At 37.1% G+C, this 18,269-nt stretch overlaps 1 protein-coding gene across 3 annotated transcripts; it reads left to right on the forward strand.

The window, feature by feature from the left end:
- The first annotated feature begins 1,359 nt into the window (after positions 1 to 1,359).
- LOC142340864 (carbonic anhydrase 2-like) lies at positions 1,360 to 18,096 on the forward strand. 3 transcript variants are annotated; one of them, XM_075391612.1, is made up of 6 exons: positions 1,360 to 1,520; positions 4,804 to 4,995; positions 5,301 to 5,481; positions 13,770 to 13,861; positions 14,450 to 14,582; positions 17,688 to 18,096. In XM_075391612.1, exons 2-6 carry the CDS (start codon positions 4,828 to 4,830, stop codon positions 17,870 to 17,872), a joined length of 759 nt encoding a protein of 252 aa, XP_075247727.1. In that variant the 5' UTR covers positions 1,360 to 1,520; positions 4,804 to 4,827; the 3' UTR covers positions 17,873 to 18,096. The 3 variants fall into 3 exon arrangements, with proteins under 3 accessions (XP_075247727.1, XP_075247725.1, XP_075247726.1); XM_075391610.1 differs by having other exon boundaries at positions 13,704 to 13,861; positions 17,688 to 18,071; XM_075391611.1 differs by lacking the exon at positions 1,360 to 1,520 and adding an exon at positions 3,793 to 3,879 and having other exon boundaries at positions 13,704 to 13,861; positions 17,688 to 18,079.
- Positions 18,097 to 18,269: the final 173 nt, after the last annotated feature.

Genomic DNA, 18,269 nt, shown 5'->3' on the forward strand with positions numbered 1-18,269 from the left:
AGGGCTCGAATAAATCTCTTTAAATCACCTGTTATGTCACATTTAGACTTCAGTGCTATTTTTTCCCCAAAGTTTGCCATCCTACTCATTTGATACACTAAAAAAATAAATTAGATGGGGTATAAAAGTCTGCCCTTTTTGAATCAAATAGGACTCTGCTCATAAATTACTTCTTGAAAATAAAATTCTTACTGCAAAACTTCAAATACTCACTAAACAGAACTTCAATTACGAACTACAAACAGAACTTCAATTACTTCAAAACCTCATTAAATAGGTTTGTCAACATTGTCCAACAAAAAAAAACTCCAGACCAAAAAAAATTCAAAATAATCGTAGATGTTGAAATTAATGTAAATTATGGTACATATGATTTTTCTCTTACGACACATTCTAAATCAAAATGGAGTCAAATTTCAATGATACGAAATGTCGATCGTAAATGGAATAATCTTCCAAGATTTCTAACAAAGGAAAAATCGGAGAAAAAATTTAGAAGAGGAGGTTCAAATAAGACATGGACGAGTTCCAAGGGACAAAAAAATTGAAAGCATTAAAATTCTATTATTTTTTAAAAAATAAGTTACGAAAACCCGATGCTGAGCTTTAGTTTTTATTCAAAGGAAAGGTATAGTTTGTTTGTTTTATAACATTAGAACATGTAACTTTAACCTTGTGGCTTTTCGTATTTTTGTGTTTAAGATTTGAAAAAAAATGGACTTTAGCTTGTGACTCCCGAGGCTACTCCTTATCAATAGACTCCCAAAATATGATGTGTACAACTCTAGTGGATCAGTAGCTAAGCATGAAGGATAGAATTGCGTAGGCTGTGGGCTTCAATTAAAGCCTTCAAGTATTTATTTTAAAAACATTTTTGCCTCTGAAAGGATTTTGGCTCGACTTATAAATTGAGTTTAGCTGGTTTTTGCTAGTGCCTTTGAGCATGTGACTGATGTCAATTCATGATGAGGTACGTCAGAAGACTATTTTCTGTATCATTATCAAGATATCTTGTAACTTCAAAGCTTAAGAAGTCAGCGGCCATGGTTTTCAAAAGATGAATGCCGAGAAAACATTTGATATTGTGTTTATATGGCTAATTTTTTTATTAATTAAAGTCACATTGAAAAACAGGCGCAGTGTTTTTGTTACTGATCACTTAAATCCTATATGTTTATTTCAAAAGGTGAGCGATCACTCCTAAGAGCTACATAATCAGATATTCAACCTTTTCTCTTTACTCTGTGGCCAAAATAAAATGTTCAGCTATAATGTATACGAATAAATATCCAGGTGAATTGAACTTGCATTCTCTGTACATTCCAAATTCCTGAAGAAGTCATCTGTGACCTTGGATTGACAATTCTGTCATAAAAAGCGGCAAACTAAGACGTTAATGAAATATTTCATTACACGTGTAGAACTGGATAAGAGAGACGTACAAAAAAAACCAAGTAGCAACTCTAAAATCAAAAACAAACAAAAATTTTGAAAACCAAACTAACCAAGAATACAATCCGGTATTACTTTACTCACTTTCAATCAATTGCATTTTCAGCGATATTTAATTCAATACACATTAGAGGAGGAAGAGGAGGAGGAGGAAATTTTATGCCATTTTTATTAAGTGTTTTATTAGATGCCATGCTTGTTCAGTTATTTTTGGCTAACAAATATTTTGTTGCAGCCGCCCTGATATTGAAAACCTTGCTTAAGAATTAGCAAACTTCTTGCATTTTTCGCAAAATTTTTGCAAGATTGGAATCCAGATTTTTACCTACTGTTACTAGAAGGGTGTTAGTCAAATTTAAAAGAGAATATTAAGCATCGATTAGCTCATTTCTACAGAAAAATTCTCCCAAGTCATTCTAATAACTTTTAGGTTTTTTCCACCTTTTTTTATTCCGGCATTTTCCGACTTTTTTAACATGGGCTGAAGATATAAATACCTCTAAGCATCTAGAACAAAATGACTGCAGAACAATTAGATCAAAAAACCAAACAAAAATCAAAAGAAAATGTACAAACTTCTCTGAACAGAAACCCTTTTAAAAACTATTTTTTCAATTCTAATGGAAGTCATAAAGCAATGCAGTTCATACAATTAATAAAAATGAAAAAGCGTCGGAAGAAAACCAAAAAACTATTAAAAAAATATCTCAGATACGCCATTACGGAAGAAAAAATAAAAATAAAAACAACAGAACATCTTTGATAGAACTGAAGTTTTTAACGAAAAACAGTTCTTCTAGGGCAGTTAATCTAATGATCTAATGGAGCCTGTAGCTTTTTCTGGAGCAGGAATCGATTGCTAAAAATAACTAACATATTGAACTTCAGGAGGTAAGAAGGCGAAGATATAGAGGCTGATGAAAAAGCCCCAAGGCTTAAAAATGATGCGATGTATATATATATATATATATATATATATATATATATATATATATCGTATTAATCCTGAAATGGTTTTGTTATCACAGCACTTATTGGACCTTGAATTTGAATTTTATAGAAAATATACCCGGAAAAACGATACTTTCGCATTTGAGAAATTTTTTGAGTTTTGAGAGAAACGTTTTGTGTTTTGTACAAACCAAATTATCAGAGAGCTTTTAATTATCTGAAATTCAATTTTTTGAAAGCTCGGAGAAAAAAAATACATTGCTCAAGTTGCTCAAGTGAGGACTGAAATCATAAAAAAAATTACAAAAAGTAAACAAAACATTTTTATTGCGTACTTTATATTTGCTATTTAGGACCACTTAAAGATTTTGATACCTGATTCCTGATCTTTGCAACACCTATGTACGACTGTCAATTTTATGAAGTGTTTCTGAAGCAGCTTTATTTGGCTTTCTGCACCTAATCTTCCACACTAGTGCGTAAAAAGATCTCAAAGAAGATACAAAAAATCTAGCACTTGGAGAATTACATACTTTAAGTCCTATCAAGTTAAAAACTGCGCGTTTTATGATCAAAATTATAGTCACTCAATTAATTGTTAAACAAAATAACTGTCTAATTATAGGAAACGCCATTAAAATTAATTGTGAACTGAAGGATACTTAACACTTATGAACTCAAAGCGGATTACTTGATTTTTTCGGGAAAAGTATCTCTCAAAACCACAAACCATTTCTTTGCGATCTTTGTTAATCCCATTTTGATATGACAGATCAAAAATTTAAAAAAAGACTCCTATTTCTGTGACATTTTCCAATGCCTGTGTTATTTTTTCTGATCACCTTCTAGTGAACAATTTAATTTGCACTGAAAATGTCTTTTGCTCGTACTTTTTTCTGGCTTTGGTTAATAACTGCTTTTGATCGCAGGGTGTTATGATGTTGATGGTTGAGAAGCGTAAATTTCTCAACGGTAGTCTTTTTTCAATTTCCAGTGTCAGAACTTGATGAGACAACGCAGAGAGCCTGATCAGAACTTGATTAGCCTACTTTAGTTGCCCTCACAACTCTCCTAATTCCTTCTACAGGTGTCTCCAGTTCAATATTTTGTCTGTTTAGATTAAATATTTTATTTGAAAACTGTTTTTTTGCAAATTTTTTTTGAGTACAGACAGGTAGTTTGTCAGATGTCAATTAAGCTTAAAGAGTTTTAAAGTATCGAAAAGAGCAATTGCATTTGGATGGAGCACAAATCTGCCTATTTAATGCCATTTAATTGGTTGAAAACAACCGTTAGGCTAACAATTGAACTTCTTTAGTGACGAACAAACTTTAAAAGGAACAAGGACTTCAAAAAAGGCATAAACGGTTAGAAGTGGAAGAAAACTATTTAAATTTTTATATTTACAAACATGACCAAGAAAAAATTATCAGTATGGTTATAATGAATTCTTCAGCAATCAGCCATAGAAATCAGGTCAGTAACATTTGCGTACCATACAAAAATGACAAAGTAATTTAATAATTTTTCATTTTTCTTACCTCTTAATGTTTTTAATGCTTTTTACGTATTAATGAATCCTAATAATATCTGGTAATCTATATTAAAAGTTTGTTGGAATTATGAATGTTTCCCGGGATGAGCACCCACAACATTGCAATACTGAACAATTAAAAATCCAGAGACTGTATATAGACTTTTTGCACTTGTACAGATTATGTTCATATCACAATCTATAATGATCAGTCTTTTTAGAGTAAAATTGTACTTCTGATTTTGTCCTGATTTTGATCTGTTCATAACTATTATCATTCAATTATCAGCCTAATTAACATTATCGTTTAACTCTTGTCAGCATAAAACCATTCTGTTTTAAACCTGTTTCAGTTCTGATAGTGCATCACACCACAGGCATATTGACACCATACTGCATCACACCACAACCATATTCACACCATGCTATAATTGTTGAGCACCTTAAGTGTTGTTTGCAATCATCAAAAGAAAGCTCAGTTGCTTCTCTTCTCCTCATTTTTTCTTCTCTGACGTATTTTGAAGTATAACCCCAGGTTTAATTCATTTTTAAAACTTTATATACATAATAAGGATGAGATGAAAAAAAGCTTATTCGAATTTTATTTTTCAAACAAAAAGCTTCATTTCTCATAATGCCACACTGATTGCGACATAAAGTCGCGATCTTTTTCCAGTGACTAGTGCAATATTACTAGTCTTTACCCACCCCTAACGCAATTTGAAACTCCCGACTTATTACAAACGAGTGTCGAAACAAATTAAGTCCTTAGAGTACGCATGCGCAAATTCGGCCAGGCTTCTAAGACAACTAATGAAACCTAACGCCCGATCTCCGGTTGCAAAGATAGATTACTTGTGTTTCAGCTCTCCGTAAAATAAAAATAAGAAATGGGCGGTGGATTGACAGTAGACAAGTCATGGGATCACAAGGGTGTGTACAATTGGCCTGCTCAGTACCCCCTCTCATGTTCTGGAAAACGACAGTCCCCAGTGGACATACTCACAGCTGAGGCTAAGAAGAAAAAGACTGACTCAATTGCACAAACACCCGTCAAGGTAAGTTGCCCCGCGTCAAGTTAAGCACCCGAACCCCTCCCCAATTAATTTTACCAGCACCTCGCCCCGGTAGAGTTTCATCATCTATAGCGAATTTTACGCTTTGCATTGGTGTTTGTTAATTGTATTGACGGTCCTACATCTTATTTGGCTATAACAAATTCAGTGAAAAACAATTCTTAGTTTGTTCACACAGACTAATTTTGAAAAAGATTGTTCTCGTGGGAACTCGCAACTGGTTGAGAGATTTACGTTGTTTAGTGCATTTTCTCTGTTACTTCACATCTTTCTGTTGTATTGAACAGACGCCTTCTCTGAAATTGGACTTGTTGACTGGATCCAAAGACATAGAGTGGAATCTGGTCAACAACGGGCACACTTTCCTTGCCTCTCCACCCGATGGTGTTGTTTGGGAGATATCCGGAGGTTTACTGGAAGCACCCTACCATCTGAAGAGTATGCATGCCCACTGGGGCACAGGCAAAGGTCAGTTGTTTACATCTCTTCTCTTGTTCAGTTGGCCGAACAATGGGAAAACATAACGTAGATAGCATGTGCAAATAGAGTGACGGTTGAAAAAAAAACAAAAGCAAAACAGTAGAGGGCATCTTACTGTTAAACTCACGGAGAAACTTTTTTCCAAACATGTAAATTAATAATATAACCGAAAGGTTAAAAAGTTTACATGCCTTCAGAATAACCAGGAATTTCGCTGTATACACTTAGTTACTCAAATTTTATTTCAAAGTTTTTGTAAGGGGGTGCTTCTCTCTACGTTTTTCCCCAATTACGCAAATTTACAAATCGCTGCAAAATGATCCCTCATCACAATCGGAGTCTTCCATGCATCCGAACTGTCGCCTGATTGAAGCTCCTCGACGTCTGACGCAAATCTTCCTGGGGTTGCAAGACTTCCCGGGCTTACAATCTTTATCTGTCATACAACCTGTCTTCCCTGTTGCTTCTATAGAGGTCAGAAGGACAATGGTCATGCATATAATTCCAACTGCGAATTTTGAAACCATTTTCAGTTCTTGATTTGAAGAAACGACAACGTCATCGTGTTAAGTTTAACTTTCTCACAATGTTCACTTTAGCGAATTAATCATGTTTGACAGGCTTCAGAATTAACTTTGACCCTAAATGTGAGTGTAAACTATGACTATTAAGAAGCTAATAACTACGTAAAACGAGAACACAACTGTTTTGCCTGCTCAAACTACGATGGATCAGCAGACAGTGAAGCTGCTGACCTACACAGAAAAGGCACATGACTTTCCAAACTGGAGCACAAGATTTGTGGCAATGATGCAGACGAAGGGACTCTGCAAATCACTACTTGGGACAGAAAAGCAACCCAATGAGCCTGAACCACTAGGCAATGAGGCGAGCAATGATGAATAGAAGAACCACAAGGTGCTGAAAGATGCATATGAGAAGGAAGTTGCAGACATCAAGGAGAAACGGAACAATGTGTGGTGCCATCTGGCACTGACTCTAGATGCAACAACCCTCATGCTAATGAGACATGACTGTGTGAGACATGGCGACATCGGAGATGGAGCAAAGGCTTGGAAGCTTTTGCAAGAAGCTTTTGCAAGTGTGGAGACGCTGACAGTGGTGACTTTGGTGGCATAGCTTGCTCGACTGCAGCTCAAGGATGCCGAGGATTTAGTTAGCTTCTTCATCAGAGGACAAGAGTTGCTCACCAAGCTAAAAAGAAGAAGGGGAAGCAGTCTCAGAGACCCTCTTCAACGCCTTGGTCCTCAATGATCTGCCAATGAGGTATGAAAGTTTTGAAATACAGGAAAGCTTTAACCTGGCAACGAACTTCACAGAGTTGACGAGAAAGGCTGCGGAACTTCCATGAGAGCACAGCACAGAGGCTCAAGGGACAAAGTGGTTCAGTGGCACTGGCAGTGAATCGAGACTTCATGAAGGGACCCAAGAAAGGAAACTGCTTTGTGTGTGGGATTCCCGGACATTTTGCCAAGGACTGCAGGAGGAAGGAGACAGCACAATGCAGCAAGTGTGGTGAGAAAGGTTACCAAGACAGGGCATGCAGGAGACAAAGAGATGGAGGATAACATGAGTCAGTGGCAATGGGTCCAACATTGGCGTCACCAGACGAGGAATGCTGGGCAGCTCTTACCCAGTGGAAGACATCAGGCATGCTGGTGGACAATTGTTGTACAGATCACCTAGTGACGAACATTGATGTGTTCCTGGAATTTGTGCCCATTCAATCAGTTGTCAGAAATCCCAACGAAGAGGCTTCCAGTTTAGTGGGCAGAGGCTATGTGAAGATCAGCATACCCTCAAATAAAAGGGAATTCCAATGCCAACTCAAAAATGTTTTGTGTGTGCCGGACTATTCTTCAAACCTCTTATCAGTCTCAAAATGCACAGAGTGGGGACATAGCTTCACATTCGAGAAAGAAAATAGCTGCATGAAACTCCAGAAGGGAATATAGTTAAAACTAACACAAGAAAATAATTTGGTTTAATTAGCCTGCAGTGTTCTAGAATTCAAGATGGGTTCCAACAGCGTGAAGATTGACGGTGCAAGGAAGTGGCACAGACAATTGAATCATTTGAATCAAGCGGATGTGGCCAGGAATGCACGGGAGACAGAGGGGAAACTCGATGATGTATGCAATGTGTGCGCATTGGCCATGATCACAAAGACTCCAGTACCAATAGTAGCAGAGACTCAAGCAGAAGAGAAGCTGGAGAGGGTGTTCACAGACGTGATGGGACCTAACAGAGTATTGTAACGGTCAGGGTTCCGGTTCTGCATTGTGTTTGCAGACCAGTACACGAAGTTTGTGTTTGTGGACTTGCTTAAGGCAAAGAGTGAAGAACTGGCCGGCCTGAAGAAGTTTGTTCTCATTGTGGGGACGCCCAAGAAACTGAGACAAGACAATGCAAAGGAGTTGTTCTAAGAGCAGTTCAAGATGTATTGTTTAGATGCAGGCTTTCCACAGGAGAAGACCATACCAGAGACGCCGCAACAGAATGGGTAGATAAGAGGTGCAACAGGACACTGCCGGAGACGGCAAGATGCTTGCTCATTGACCAAGCTCTTCACAAGATGATGTGGGGAGCAGCAATTCGCCAAGCAATTTGGGATGCGGGTCTTCCCAAGATGATGTGGGGAGCAGCAAGTCGCTATGAAACAGGGATCAGGAACTTGGTTGTGAGACGAGGAGGAGATAAATGCCCAGCAGAGCTGATGCGAGGTATGAAACTTAAGTTTTCAATTAGTAAACTATCTGTTATTGGTTGCACAGTCTTCACGAGGAAACGAGACAAAGATGTCAGTAAACTTCAACCCAAGGCCCTGGAAGGAAAGTTTGTGGGTTAAACTGAAGGAGAGAACGGATACCTGGTGTACGTACCCAACGCACACAAGGTTCTTGCAGTTCGAGTTGTGATCATCAAGGAGTCCGAAGTGGGCTCAATACCTGACAACACAGAGACGCTGGACCTACTAGATGAGGGGTCACAGCAACTGGGGTCTGGCACCCAGATGATGATCATCAAGACGACGGCAACAAAGAGGAGCAGGGCACATCTACTACAATAAAAGAGGAGCGGCATTACGGAGAGAGCGTGAACACTCAAGAAACGATACTGAGACGATATGCCTCAAATGTTGAGGAAGCAGCACTGGATGAAGAATCCATGCAACAAGAGGGAGTCTCAGAGACTTGGAGTCACTGGAAGACAGTGAAACGGAGTACTTCTCACAGACAATTCGCTCATTTGAGGAGGCACTGGACCAAGCGGACAGGGCAGAGCCAAGAGGGACACGAGCAAGGAATGTTCCGCAGTTTTTTGGAGCGATCAGGACTCATCCTGCTGTGACTGAGGGTGACTATGTGGAACCCAAAATAGTCTACGAAGCCAAGCAAGGTGACGATTGGGACCACCGGCACCGGGCAATGAAGGACGAGGTCAAGGCACTCTAAGACAACGAGACTTGGAACCTAGTGAGACCACCCACAGACAGGGACGTCAAATGGGTCTATAAAGTGAAATTGGGACCCAGTGGTCATGTGTACAAATACAAAGCACGATGAAAGGCTCCAAACAGGTGGAAGGGCTGGACTACTTTGAGACTTTTGCGCCTATCTGTAAGCCAGAGACATTCAGGATTCTACTTCAACTATCAACGAAGCAGGGCCACGTGACGCACCAGTTTGATGTCAAGACGGCTTTCCTGCACTCACCAATAGAGGAGGAAGTGTATCTGCAACAGCCACAGGAGTTTGCAAAACAAGGAGCAGATGGGGAGAAGTTAGTATGCCGACCGAATAAATCAATTTATGGTTTGAAACAGGCAGCTAACAATTGGTATGAGGAACTGGCAAACTTCCTACTGAGACAGGGGTTCACCAGAAGCAGGAATGACCATTGCTTGTTCGCAAGAGCAGAGACAGAGGGCCACACCTTCATCTTTGTCTGGGTTCACGACATCATAGTGGCATCAAGAAGCATGACAGTGATCTCCTATGTCAAAAAGGCACTCGAAGCAACATTTCACATGGAAGATAGAGGGAGATTACACTGGATCTAAGAATCAGACGAGAAGAGGGTAAAGTCACAGTCGACCAAGAACGCTACATAGAAATAATGCTTGAGCGGTTTCAAACGGATCTGCAAACCCTCAAGAGCTCCAGCTGATTTTAATTTGAAATTTCAGAGAACACAGAACGGAGACGAAGAAGTGGACCAGAGGATCTACAGAAGCTTGGTTGGATCACTCCTGTATCTGGCGAAACAGACGAGGCCAGACATCATTTTCACAGTCAACATTCTTTCCAGACACATGAATACGCCTACCAATTGACACTCGATGTGCAAAAAAAAGACTTCTGCGATACCTTCGAGGTTCAAAAGGTTTAAAACTTGCTTGCACAAAAGAAGCTAGTTATTATTTAGTGGGGGAAGGTGATGCAGACTGGCACAGTTGTTCTTTCTTCATGAGAAGCAGAATATCAGGGCATGGCAGCAGCAGTTCAAGAAGAATCGTATCTGAAACAACTTCTGGAGGATTTCGGCATCCAACAGAAACATCCAATAGCAATTGGAGAAGACAACCACAGTTGTATTAAATTGTGCTAAATCTCAGTCATGCACAAGAGGGGCAAACACAGTGAGACAAAATTTCATTTCATTTGGAACAAGACGGAAGATGAGACTATTTCAATTCCATACGTTCCTACTGACAAAATAGCAGCCGATATCTTCACGAAGCCTTTACCCGTATCGAAGGTGGAAACATTCAGAACTGCTTTGGTCTACGCAATCAACTCAAATATGAGTGGGGGTTTTAGAAAATTGAACAAACTATTGCCTTAAACTTAGTGAGAATTAGAAAGAAAGTTTAACTTACCAGATTAGAAAGACAATAGCAAATTGATTTTAATCAGAGAATTTATATAAATGAATCGTCAAGAAATGGTGCTAAGAATCAATATTCGGCTCAAATCAGTGAATCTAGATAACTAATATTAGAGTAAGATTATTTGATGTAAAGTCTTCCCAGCATGTATTGAATGATTATGATACCACCGGAAATGTGAACAAATTCTTAAAAAAGTATTATGCATACCATCTATGGTATCCCCTGTGACTGATTTCTGGGAAATTTGCAGCAGCAAACCATATTGGGTAACCCTTGCGACCCCCACCGTAATCATGGTGCCAAGATTAGCTTTGTATCTTGACTTTATCGCACTGATAATATGTATATATACAGCTGATTTTTGAGCCTTTTTTCATCCCCAAAATCAAATCACCATCTTGATCTAATAATCAGATCTCTCCTGTAAATCTCTAAATTCTACTGTAAAATAACACACTTGTTATTCTCTCTTTTTGAGAAAATAATTTTTCTACTTAGTTATAAACGCTTTTATTCCGCTTGCGAAAACCCATAACCCAACAATCAGCATCGGAATCCTTAACCCAATCACAAAACTTTACTGGTGACCTTCAATTTTGTTGTTTTCAAATGTAGCCACCATAATGAAACCTTCAAAATCAGATTTCATTATGTCCTTTTGCAGTATTAAACTGACAATTGCTAAGATTTTGACCAACGATACTATATTTAAGGGTTTTGTTGGATCAAATTTTATACTATTTTTTGAAATAAGTTTTATTAACAAGGAGGATCCGTAATGTGCGTTCGCATATAAAGTTCCGACCCCGCTTATCCGCATCTTTGGCATAAATGTCTACCAAATGAGGGACATATAGAAAACCCCAAAAACTCATTTGAAAAAAAATTTGTTTGAACAACAAGATCGCCACCAACGCAAATAACTCTTTGAAGTTAAAAAAACGCTGCATTAGATTGATGAGATCAGCCGTTACTAATAAAGAAAACCAATTTGAACAACAGAATCAAACAACAATAACAAATATCTTTAATTTCTTCCAAAACTTTATGTCCAATTTTTTTAAAAAAAATACAGATTTATTAACAAAGTCAAAAGAGTGTCAAATAAAAATGAAAAAAAAAGGAAATAGATTTTATTGCACTAGAAAATATATGCACCGATCCTTTATTAGGCTAGGAAACAGTTAGACAAAAAGAACGAAAAAACAGCAAAGTTAATAAGTTCTCTCATTTTTAAAAAAACAATTAATGTTTGATGCAATGAAAACCATTAGATATACAGTGAAAGTATCCCAATGTAAAATTATCACAGACAATTCTATAGGGGGGCATTAAGAGCTTTCATTATTCAATTTTTTATTCTGTTACAATAAGAACAACAAATAAAGACAACAAACAAAAATTCAATCATATCTTGCGAAAAAACGCTGTCGAAGCCGTAAAGTCATATTTTGCCTCTCAAAAAGTGTTAAATGTATTTTTCGAAAACAAAGATTTTTCAAGTTATGCAAACCATTAGCTATCATATGAAAAAGTTAAAAGGGTTTTTATATTACTCCAAAGGAAGCGGTTGAGAAATGTAATTATTCAGAATTTGTCTTACGTCTACAAAAAGAACGTCAAATAAATTCAAAAATCAAAAAGTAGTTTGTTTTTTTGCGAAAGACCTGAGTCAAAGCAAGTAAATTCATAACGAAACCTTAGATTACAAAAACTTTTACACTTGCACTTTCCCCCGAAATCAATAATGTGTGATCTTCATTTAAGGAGAATAGGTCACAAATGGACAAAAAAGAAAAATGCCACGTTAAAAAGTGTTTTTTTATTTGTTTTTGAAAAACCATCGTTTTCAAAGTCATGAAAGCCATCAAGATCTACACAGATCAAATTATAGTTCAATTATTCCCCTGAAAAATTCATTGAGACCTGTCGCTATCCAGAAGTTTTCATGCGGCTTTAAAGAGAAAAAAAGAACGACAGTTAAAGATAAATTTCAAAAATTCAACTAAATTCATTGAGAAGGGGTTTCGAAGCCGTTAAAACTATAATCCATGCGTTTAATGACTTCTATGTGGTCAATTGTGCCTTATTTTGAACGCCAATAATGTAATTTGTCAATTGTCAGTGATGTGATAATGTGACAAAAGGAAAAAGAACGCGAAAGAGGGGCTAAGTTCAAAAAATTAAAAAAAAATGTGAATTCTAGTAGTATCAAAGCCAGGAAACAAAAATTTAACGCGTAAAACCTCAAAAGGAATTGAATTTCAGTTCAGTAGAAACAAAGAAGAAGCATCTTTCTTTGTTAACACTAAGCTGCAAGTTTACCAAATTAAGAGAAAAATAGTGGCAAAGTTCAATAAGCCATTGTTTATTTAAATATCAAACATTTCTAAAGCAAAATGACAATAGTCTTTCGACAAAAGAAACTAGATATACTGACCTGAAATTGCTCAGGAAAACCAAATGGATCTATCAACAGTGAGCTTTGATTTGAGATGTCCTTTCCTCGATTAACATTTAAAAGATCAATTTTTTTTTAAAAGACCGGCTGATTAATATTCAAATGATTTTTGGATTGTAACAGTCCAAGATTGAATCCGAACAAGCCCTGCTATTGCTGTTTGTCCATTGAAAACACTCAATTTGATCAAATTTTATATATATAGATAATTTGCTAGTTAAAACATGAAAAATAAATGCTGCGTTTTTGACAATCAATGAGTAAAGTTAGCAAAAAACGGTGAAATGTGAATTCCAGACTACTCTCAAGGGGAGTGAAATAGAAATGGCTCCTTTTGTTGTTTACAAAGATTGTGTTAATGGTTTTTGGGTGTGTACTTCCGGCAAAGTTAATTTAATTGGACTGAGCAAGCTTGTTTCGGGCAATTTTTGGTGAAAACGTCGGAATTTGAAATATTTAGCCAAAATTTTAGCCAAAAAATTCAATCAAAATGGTCAACAATGCTTTTTGGTCTTTGGAAACAAAACCAACAGTACTATTGTTAAAAATGTTTACATATTTTAGCAAAATTGAGCAAAAATAAAATTACTGAAAACGTGAACAAAAACAACACAATTAACTCTACTTTTCTCATAAGTTTAAAACTCGACTCGATAACTCCCCGTAAAAACGAATATAAAAAATTAATTCCGCATTCGACGCTTGACGAGCTTTCTGATGATACCAGTCTCAACTCTGTACGATCGGCCAAAATTGTCTGAACAAAAAAGCCCATTTGAGTATATAGTTCCTCCCCCCTCAAGAGGGGTCGGAACAATGATGGTTTGTGTCTAGGTCATGGTTCAGAGCATCTGTTAAATGGTTGCAAATTTGACGGGGAGATTCGCTTCATGTTTGCAGTGAAAGAGGGTCTCAAGAAGACCCCAGTGGACACTATACTAGCAGTAGGAATGCTCCTATCAGAGGTGGAGGAAACTGACCCCACAGTCAAGGCACGATATCATATCACCTGTTTTATCCCCCCCTGCTGTTGAAGTCAAGAAAAAAATTAATTTGATCAAGGATTTTACTTGTCTTTTAGGCTATTTCGCATACGACAAAGACAAAACTCGAAACTCTGGCCCCAGCGTAACAATCTTTCTATGTTAATTCAGGCGGGCTGTAAATTTTTGCACCATTTTTCTGGCAAAGCTAAATTATGAAAATCCGGGGGATTTTCCACAAACATGTAAGGTAAACGGTTTAACTATAGAGTTTAAAAGTTAGCATAATCAATGCAATTTTCTTACATAATTTTGTAGTGAAAGCAGTGAAAGTGTTAATATTGCGTAAAATCATCTACAAAACTCGGCATTAATCATTCATAATTTCAACCCATTAACCGCTATTCTTACAATTATTTTCATAAATTCTCTAGCATTGACATCTCGGGCCGACACTTTACATCAAGCTGTATGGCGAAAGTAATAGAAGATTTTTGGATGTTTTGTTCGGTTCGGAAAGCGTTGCACTTTAGCAATTAATAAAGTGCTGAGGAATGCTTAAGGTGAGAATGGTCGTGAAATAGTTTCGTGTTATAGACAGTGATAGAGGAGACTTTGGGTGAGAACTTAGTCAAGATAGTGGCTTCATCAACAGAGACCATAAAGATTCCTGGAATTGACTTAGCAACTCTGCTTCCTGTCAAAAAGATTAATTATTTCCTGTATCAAGGTTAGAAATTTTATTGTTAACAAGGAATGTATGCTATTTTGACTAATAGCTTTGTGGGCAATATTAATCTGAACCTATAGCCCATCTGTAACCGGAAGAGTCCCGGTTCTTAGTAGTCATACAACGATCTTATATCTTGTCATACAAATCATAACGTATTTCCTAGTATAGTTCTTGTCCGACTCCCTTTAGTATTTCCCTTGAATTGTTTTGTGATCCTTTGCATGACTACTAAGAAGTCATACAATTCATATATGACCTAACATGATTTTTTAAAAAATGAAGGAAAGTTTTTTGCTCTATTGATTTTGGTAATGCCAATCATGGCTCTATTTGTTGCTGTTGAAACTCACTGTTTACTTTACTAATGTATTGCATCCAAAACAATTATTGTGATCGTTCTAGGAGCTCTAAGAAATCATACAATTCATATATGACTTTTTATAGTTACTATGAATCATATATGTCCTAATATGACTGCTAGAAATATTTATGATGAGCAACCGGGGAACATGTTAACATGATGTACGTGACAATTGAAAAGTGAGTTTATTATCTGAATTACAGAACAGACCTAATAAACTAAACTTGAAGCTCAAAGCTCGTCTATTACACCATCTGCAAGCTGGGCTGTTTTTCAAAACCATAAATTACACACAACATTACTCTAAACAAACTAAAAGGTTTTAAAAAATTTACGCTTGAACAAGAACTGATCTCTGGACTGTTTTCAATATTTTTTGAAAGAAGATTCGACTGACTGTAATAGGCGACTTTTCTGTTAGATTACTGTTATTTTGAATATATTTTGTAACACGATTTCAGTGGAAACTTTTGACCTATGAGTATTCGATAAAATTTTGCTCAAAATTTTTCCTTTAATTTCTATATTCGTCATCATATTTTACACAGAAAAAGTTGGACACAAGAGATTTTGTCGGGTAAAATCTTACCTTTATAAACAAAATTAGAAATTTCGGGAGACGTCGCATATTGTCTCAACTGGAAACTTTCAGAATTACTCCAGCCCAGCATACTTTGTTATTAGTCAATGAAAAGTGTGGTATAGTTGTGACGCGGTGAAGACAACATGCGAATTAAAAACTATGAGCTTCGGGCTGCGATAAAAAATATACATTAGGTGTTTTCAAAGCATCTGTACTGTCAAGTAAGTGGCCCGCGCAGTGTTTTGCTTTGGTAAGTGTATTTGAGATAAACAATTAGATAGGTCACAATGAGATGTCGAGAGATACAATATGTCACATTATAATATTTTAGTCAAAAGTATAGCTGAAAGACTCAGTCTATCGGAGCATTGTTTAATTCAACAAGTATAGTAGGTCAAGTAGGCAATTGTCGTAACGATAAGGCAGACAACAGTATCAAACGCGTCAAATAACATCTTTTGACAGGTCCTAGTCTAAGATCAATCACCGAAATTTTTTTGAAACCTAAAAAGATTAACCTAAAGCGAGCGCAATCGACTTAGTACATTAGAAGGTTTCACGAACTTTATGATATTTGCATTTTTTCTGAGTGTTCTACGTATATTACAGCAGATCTAATGTGTATTTACAATTTTTTCGTCTGGCTAAGAATTGACGTAACAAATCTTTCTCTCTGGATAGATAGCTTCAAGTCGCTTGTTCATTTTATTTTTCGTAGCTCTTTTATTTACTCAGTAACAGCCTCCAGCCCGGAAGAAGATGTTAGAAGGTTTGGTACAAGCTTAACAAGCAGGAGGACGAGCGGTTCGGACGACGTGCAGAGCGGGCGACGCTGTCGGAACCGTATCGGAGCTCATCAATTCGAGCAGTAAGATAGTAACCCCTAGGGTTGCTTTCTTCAACTATCTAAACTAATTCAACGACCTTGAAGTGCTGCTGAGCGGACGACTCTCAGTTAGATCTACGGTTCAGAGCAGGTACATACTCTTTAAGTTAACGTGCCCAAATTGCATTGGTGAAAATCTGCGCACGAGTGTACCGCTTACAATGATCGAATTCGACAACGCCATTGACGGAAATCTGGTTGCTTGGTTAACAACCAGAGAATTATTGGCTGTTATTGCCCCCAGGTTGAACTGGTCGGGGCATACAAGCACTAATGGATATTCGTCTAGTGCATATTCCACCAGACAAAAATTAGCGTTCACAACAACATTTGTGAGGCGACGTGTACCGAGGATGCTATAAAGTACTCTCTTAAAACTACCGATCAACATCTCCCAGATGCCACCTTGGTGTGGCGCACTGTTTGGATTCAACCTCCACTTAATGCTGTTATGCGCAAAGTCAGCGGCGATGTTGGATTGTTCGAATTTTTCACTACATTCACGGAGCTCTCTTTACTACTCACAACTTCTTGCCACGCTCCCCAGTCGACTCCAACGCCAATAGCATAGTTAATATTTCTTTGTAATTACTTAAGTTGAGAGTCAGGGGCGTAGATGGTTACATTAAACAGCAACCTTGCCGTTAACCATGCCAGAATGTAGCTGAAAACTCAGTCTATCGGAGCCTTGTTTAATTCAACAAGTACAGTTGGTCAAGTTGGCAACTGTCGTAACGGTAAGGGCAGCCAACTGTATCAAAGGCATCAAGTAAAATATTAAGCCTAAATCGAGGGCAATCGATTAAGTATATTAGTAGGTTCAACGAAAATTATGATATATGCACATTTTTTCTGAGCTTTCTTCGTATATTCGAGCCTATTTTATGTTTATTTAAACTTTTCTCGTGTGGCTAAGAAATGAAGTAATAAAAAATTCTCGCTAGATAGATAGTTTTAAATCGATTGTTCTTTTCTTTTCTCGCTGCTCTTTTCATTACTCAGTAACAAAAAGTTCTCAAAACATTTTCTCATTACAAAACGAAAAGGCAATCACAATTATTTAAAAGAGCTCAATTTGTTCTTGATTCATCCAACATCATTTTAATTACCAAGAAAATTCAGTATATCTGCTGTAAATGATGTAGTATATCTAAAAATTCCCAAAAAAACTCAATTTTCCTATAATTTTTTTTTTTGGAGGGGAGGGGGGTCTCAGAATTATTCGAAAAACTTTGATAAATGATTTAAAAAGTAATAATTGCGCTGATTTAGGTTCTCTAACGACACCTCCCTTCTCTGAAGATGTAGTGCACATTGTGCTGGAGAAACCAGTGGAAATTTCCAGTGAGTTTATGGTCAAATTGAGAGGTCTGGATGGGTGCGATGGGCAAAAACTGACATTCAACTACAGGAGTATCCAGCCAATATGCGGAAGAAAAGTGACAAAAGCCAAGTAGAACAAATTTAAGAATTCGGTTCTGTTTCATGTGTCATGTCCCTCTTTTGTTCGTTTGAAGGACATGTGTTAAAAAATTTATGAGTGAGTTTGAGCTGTGAATTGTTTGCATACACCCTGATGAGGCTGTAAAATTATCAATAATAGGCTGTCATATTCAACCAGGAAACATGAAACAGTTCCGAGAACAGAAATATAATTATGCTAATCTTCCTGAGATGTAGTGGTCTTCCACAATTTACTGTACATTTAGCTTCGACTTAAATTTATTGATACACCGCTCTTTTTCGTTCCACTAGCTCAGTTTTACAGAGGCTATTTTTTGGTGAAAGATAACGAACTACCCTATCAAATGCTTACATAATTTTAAAAGAGATCGGAGCTGAAAACTCAAGGGA

The sequence above is a fragment of the Convolutriloba macropyga genome, chromosome 6 (genome assembly GCF_964194025.1).
Source record: "Convolutriloba macropyga chromosome 6, txConMacr16.3, whole genome shotgun sequence".
NCBI lineage: Eukaryota > Metazoa > Xenacoelomorpha > Acoela > Convolutidae > Convolutriloba > Convolutriloba macropyga.